This window comes from Pseudocercospora fijiensis (genome assembly GCF_000340215.1).
Source record: "Pseudocercospora fijiensis CIRAD86 unplaced genomic scaffold MYCFIscaffold_7, whole genome shotgun sequence".
NCBI classification, from domain to species: Eukaryota; Fungi; Ascomycota; class Dothideomycetes; order Mycosphaerellales; family Mycosphaerellaceae; genus Pseudocercospora; species Pseudocercospora fijiensis.
Genome location: NW_006921538.1, coordinates 3,260,693 through 3,266,692, shown reverse-complemented (window position 1 = coordinate 3,266,692; position 6,000 = coordinate 3,260,693). Strand labels below are relative to the sequence as shown.

At 50.9% G+C, this 6,000-nt stretch overlaps 1 protein-coding gene across 1 annotated transcript; it reads right to left on the bottom strand.

The window, feature by feature from the left end:
* Positions 1–1,987: 1,987 nt before the first annotated feature.
* MYCFIDRAFT_216225 (uncharacterized protein) lies at positions 1,988–5,807 on the bottom strand (the record flags this gene model as incomplete). The annotated part of the gene is made up of 1 exon (XM_007931176.1): positions 1,988–5,807. One exon carries the CDS (start codon positions 5,805–5,807, stop codon positions 2,445–2,447), a length of 3,363 nt encoding a protein of 1,120 aa, XP_007929367.1. The 3' UTR covers positions 1,988–2,444.
* Positions 5,808–6,000: the final 193 nt, after the last annotated feature.

The following is a 6,000-nucleotide window of genomic DNA, read 5'->3' as shown; positions in this document are numbered from 1 at the left end:
TTACGAGGCATAGACCGCCTTTATCTCTAATATAAGGCCTTCTCGAAGGAGTTACGAGCTTAGTACTATTCTATGCTAACTAGGGCGCTTAGGCGTTGTATAACCTCTCGGAGATAGAGATTGCTATAGAGGCGAGGAAGGCACGCAAGGCTAATAATAGCAAGCAATAGAAGATAGGCATCGCTTATACGTATAAGGTTTATACTCGAGTCGCCTATCGAGAGCTTACTGCTATTAAGAAGGCTTAGAAGTTAGTAGATAATAAGGCCTACAAGATACGGAAGTAATAGAAGTCCTATTATAAGCGATAACGGAAGGAGCTCGGTACGATAATAAGTAGAAGGGCACGTATAGAAGACAGGAAGCGGCCCCTTCTTAAGCGTACTATTTAGTTACTAACTGAGCCATTTCTATTACTTCTAATAGGTATTTATAAGACTAGACCGCTCGCTAGTTGCTACAAGCAGAGGCCGATTAAGAAGGTATATTAGATTAAGAAGCGTAAGCAATAGCTAGTTTAATATAAGTTAGTTAGCCGCTATCTTCCTAACGACCTTAAAGACCGAGCGCCGCTAAAGGTCTTTAAACTAGCAAATCTATAGTATAACACTAAGTCTATTAGTAACCCCTTCCCCTATTTTACTGCCGCTATACCTTCGAGGCTACTACGTAAGAAGAAGGCGGCTCGATTTATACTAGTAAAACCGTTGCTATTAGTATAGCGAGTAATGCTAGAAGATAGTTAATAGGCGTAGCTTATAGCGAGCGACAAAGCTATACTAATAGATATACTCGAAGAAGCTAGTTTCTACGGTTGTTATCGCTATAACTAGCAGCTAGTTAGCCTCCGCTATAAGAACGAGCCTCTTCTACGGCTAGAAGGTAACGAGCGTAGATTATCGGATAAAGAAGACCTACTATACGAGGAGCATTATAAGAGCCTGTTTCTATTACGTATACAACCGAAGGATATAGCTAGAATTGCTAAGTAGCAATAGTAATAGCGTACGTACGAGGACATTATTAAAGAAGAGTCCGACAGTAACGTTAGTAACCTGTTTAATACAACTATAGGCCTTAGTTCTTAGTTATAGCCGTATAAGTTAGATAACTAGGAGATAGATTTAGGGTAGGTACTCGATCTATTACTCGCGGAGGATACGGAGCTGCCGGAGATACCCGAGGATGTAGAATATACATAGATACTACCTTATTTAATGCTTCTAAATATATAGTATTATCGCGGTAGAGCCGCTATCTCTTATATAGGTATAGAAAGTAAGAAGTCTGTATTCGAGTCCTTTAAAGCCCGCTAAGCCCGAGATACCGGGCTTTACGAAGGTGCACTAAACACTACCTATACTAGCTACTTATATATATATGCGATACGAGGTATTAATCTACTTACTCCGGGCTTTTATATAATATAAAAATTATATGTATACGATGCGTAGTAGTAATATAAATAGTAGGTGAATAGCGGTAGTAGTATTATATAAAGCTAGCAAGAACTCGAATTGCTAGTACTATATAACAACCCTATTACCTTATATAGTAATAGAACGTTCTAGCACTATTGTAATAATATAGAATCGAGCGAGAGGGCTATTTACTATGTAAAACACCTGTTTTCACCGACTATAGGTCATTTCCGGATAGGTAATAGGTTTAGTTAGTGGTTTACGGATGGGTGTAGACTGCTCGCGTAGCGAGCCGCGTTTGCCTCCAATTCAGCTGCGGATACACACACATACATCCCCCGCCTTCCACAAGTACAGTTGGGGATACAGTAGAATAGCGTGCATGCCACCTGCACGTTTCAAGTTCCAGCACAGAATACTGTGCGAAAGTCCGCACTACATCCTCTCTCTGATAGGTGATAGACAGACTGAAGGCAGGGAGGAATGAAAGAAAGATTCGTTGGAGACGTCGTCTTCGTACATTCTTTCTAGCTGGTCCGTTCCGTTGCCGCTTGCTCATCTCAATTGCTCATCCACCATATCTCAATATTCAAATCGACCATCTCAAGCCATTATTGTACATGCAAAGAAGAATCCACGCAAAATAGAATGAATAAGAAAATTAGTCATCTTGTCCGTCCGCGAAAGGGTATCGCTCGCTCCGCTCCGCTTCGTACGTCGCCATCCCAACAGGAAAGAGAAAATAACAGTTTCATACTCGTGCTCGTCACGATCCAGGGCACAGCGTCCATGAGGGAAAGACGGCAATAGATCTTCCCAAGCGTTTCCAAAAACCAAACGCCGTGCCACTGCATCCGTTCATCGTGAAGCCATGAACCATGTTTAGCGCGCGCGCATACAAGGCACATGCTCGCGCGTCCCTCCCTGACTTGCAGCACACTATCGATCAACGCAATCAGATCTCCCAACCAGAGTCAAGTCCGAGCAACGCCTTGATGTGATGGATCTCATCAACAATTGCAATCACCAAGCTGTGGTGATGGAAAGCTTTAAATTCTCGGCCGTCGCGTTCGTGCTCGCACCCGCACGACTGTCTGCTGCTTCCTCGCCATGATCAGCAATTTGCTGCAGAACGGTATCGTGTCGCTCTCGAATCCTCAACGAACCTCGCTCGCCTCGCACGACGTGACCACTCTCGACTTTGTCCTGGATCATCTGGTCGAGTAGCTGTGTCATTTCATCCACCGATTTGCGGCGCGTCGCCCGCATGCCCTTGCCCTTGCCCTTGCCCTTGTCGGCATAGCTGTTGCTCTCTCGAGAGTTGTTGGAAGAATGAGTGGGGCTGAGGATTGCCATGGGCGAAAGAGGAGCCTTGGAGAAGTTGACGACACCATTGCTAGAATGGCTAGCGTTCGAAGGACTGCTGCCATGTCCAGACAGCCGGTAGTGGTCGTTTGCCGACGCTGCTCGTGAGGAGTGTTTCGAGATGCGCGAAGAGTTCCGCACGAAAGCATCTGGCAGCTCAGGCACGCTATCGGCAACGCTGTGCGAAGTGGGAGGTCGAGCAGTCTCTTCGCTAGTGGCAGTCTGGTGGCTCTTCCTGCGATCAGCCAACTCACGCTTTCGCGCCGCACTTCGGAGTGCCGTCACCATACGAGTCTGGTCGTCCAGCTTCTGTCGCAGATCCTCGATCTCGCGCTCACGATCGCGCACGAGAGCTTCCAAGCTGCCCTCCTCAGGAATGTCGACACGAGATGCGAACTGCACGCTGACTCGGCTGTGACTGGTGCGCCGAGCCTGGAGAAGACGCTTCTCAAGCGTGCGGATGTACCGGTCCTTATCCGCTAGGTCTGCCTGCAGCATTCGAACCTGCTGCGCCAAGCTCGCGTTACCGTTGCCATCCGCACCTCCAGAATCGTTCTCGTCGTCGTCTGCACCTTCGTCTTCGGTCACCATGTGCGACACCTGTGCAGCAGGAATGGACCCCATGGTGACGCATCCGCCAGAGAGAGTGCGGCCGGCTCGTTCTTCAGGTGACGGTAGTTCGAGAGTCGCGTTGCTGTCCCGAATATTGCTGTCACGACTGCGAGCGCTGACAGGGCGCCCATATTCGGACTGTGTCGTGCTGAAGCTGCTCAGTCGAGGATTAAAAGGCAGGCTCGAGCTGGAGAAGCGACCGGAATTGACGCCGATCGATCTCGACGACAGGATCAAGCGATTGAGGTGGCCGATGCGCTCTTTGAGTGCCGTCCGGGCGAGCTGCATTTCCAGCATCTGCTCTTCATGCCTGGCCTGCTCCTCCCTCTCCAGCTGCTGCTCCACTTGGCGGTCTCTCTCCAATTCTTCCCTCTTCTCCGCTTCTTCCTTCGCCTTGTTCTGCTCTTGCAACTGCGCGCGAAGGTCCTGGATTTCGATTCGATATCGGTCAAGAAGCGCTCGGCTCCCTGCATCGCCACCATTTGGATTGGATTCGTTCTTCTTGGCGTGACTGACGATGTTGTTCTTCGCTCTGCTGGCGAATTTGAGCGTGTTGAGTGTTTCGCCAGTGTGTGAACTCGCTAATGCAGCGCTTGTGCCGGCCGAAGAAAGCTGAATGGTGCAGAGAATGGACACGAGGGAGTTGCCGGACAGCGCACCTTGCAGCAATCTCGTGAGCTTGCTGTCTCTGTACGGTAAGTGCTTGAGAGCCTTCTCTCGGTCAGCGGGCTTCGCGCCGCCCTCCTTTTCATCCTTTTCATCCTCGCCCGACAGTCGTGCGATTACAGTACCCAGAGTGAGAAGTGATTTGTTGATGTGCGCACCTTCCGTTCGCCGCTCCTTGTTCTCGGCCGCCTTCTCGGAGCCAGCAAGATCGATGAGCGAAAGAGTGGACACCAGCACTCCACCAGGTATGATCTTGTCTGGCCGCCTGGCGTCTGAAGCTTGAGTGCGTTCTCGAGATTCAACCACGATCTGAACCACAGCATGCGAACGAGAAGACCGTGCGTTAAACTGCGTACTACCAGTTCGTCTCGCAAGATCTCCCCTGGCGATGACTCGCAGAAGCTGGTTCGGGGATTGCACAATCTCTTCCTTCAAAGGTGTAGCGTACACTCCACGCTTACTATCTTCGCGAAGTTTGATTTCTTCTTGCTGCTGTCCAGGAACAGCTTGATTCAGTAAGTCGTAGATCTTCTCGTTGTAAATTTCCAGGTAGCTAACTCGTAAAAGAAATTCTCGGTTGGGGTTTTCGCGAATATAGGAGAAAATATCAGTAATGGCCAAAGGAATGACACCAGGCTGTTGTGCAGTTCCTTGCATGGAGAAGGTCTTGCCCGTTCCAGTCATACCATACGCAAAGACTGTACCATGATAGCCTTCCATCACCCGTCGCACCAGCCGCTTCGCAGCGTTATCGTATACTCGGGCGTTCTGGTCGTGGGGCGAGAAGACATTGTCGTAGCGGTAGTCGCCGCCTTCTCGTCCGCGATATGATATCAGTGAACGTCTTCCGTCGACCAGCCACTCTCCTTCTGGGCGATCTCCATCGCTGCCTGCATCTGGTCGTACACGCACGCTGACAATGACGTTGCCCTTGATGTCCTTGCCTCCAGACTCTCGCTTCTCCGTTGAGCTCGTCTTGCGCGACCTCCCTCGGTCGCCATGATCCTCAACCTCGGTCGCATCTGTCTGATACGAGCCATTCGCAGAGGAGCTTCGACTTTCGGGAGGTGACGGTATGCTGAGAAGGCTGTCGGAGACTCTTGTCCCGCGACCACTGGAGATCAAGTTACTGTCGCCTGTCCCATTCAAGAGACTGGGAGAACCTCCGAGGCCTCCTTGGGAAGCGCGAGCACGCAAGCCATAGCCAGAACTGCGCGGCTTGGACTTCTTCAGTCCACTCTCTGCACTTCTGTGCTTCGACGAATCGCGTTTGCTCTTGGATTGCAGCGGTCGTGAGTTCTGTTGTTCGTTGGATGACGGAGATGCGGAAAGCGGACTGGGGGGAAGACTGGTCACGCGTGGACCACCTTTGGGAGGCAGTGGGAAGGAACCAATGCTAGTGGTCTTCCGCAAGGTCTTCGGGATGCCGGTGCTTGGCAATGGTGGTGAAGGAGAGGTTCCAGGCGTGTCTGCTGCAGTAGAACTTAATGTAGGAATCGAAGGAGTGGAACTGGACTTGGAGGGCTTTGGTGTCGGCAGTCCAGATACGGTGACTGATCGTGAAGGAATGGCTGTCCGTTTCGGGGTTGATGTGGGGAGTTGTGAGGCGGTGGAGGTTCGCCGAGAATCTGGGGGAGAGTCATAGGTGTCGTCGGACTGTTTGCGAGTCTTGGGGAGGGGCAGAGCTGGCAGAGGGCCTGTGGGAGGAGGTGGTCTTGCAGTGCGCGGGATAGTGGATGTCATGGTGGCAGACGCCATTAGCCGTGCTCTATTCACTCTGCTGCACGTATCCGACGCTCTCTGAGATTGCAATCAATGCCTCGTGAGGCCCGTCGCGTCGTCGCAGCTGAAGGGGCCAGCAATTGTGGTTGCCATGCGGTGTCCCGAATGCCCCCGTCGAGCTGATCGCCGCTGCCGCCGCCGCTGCCGTCGCCGT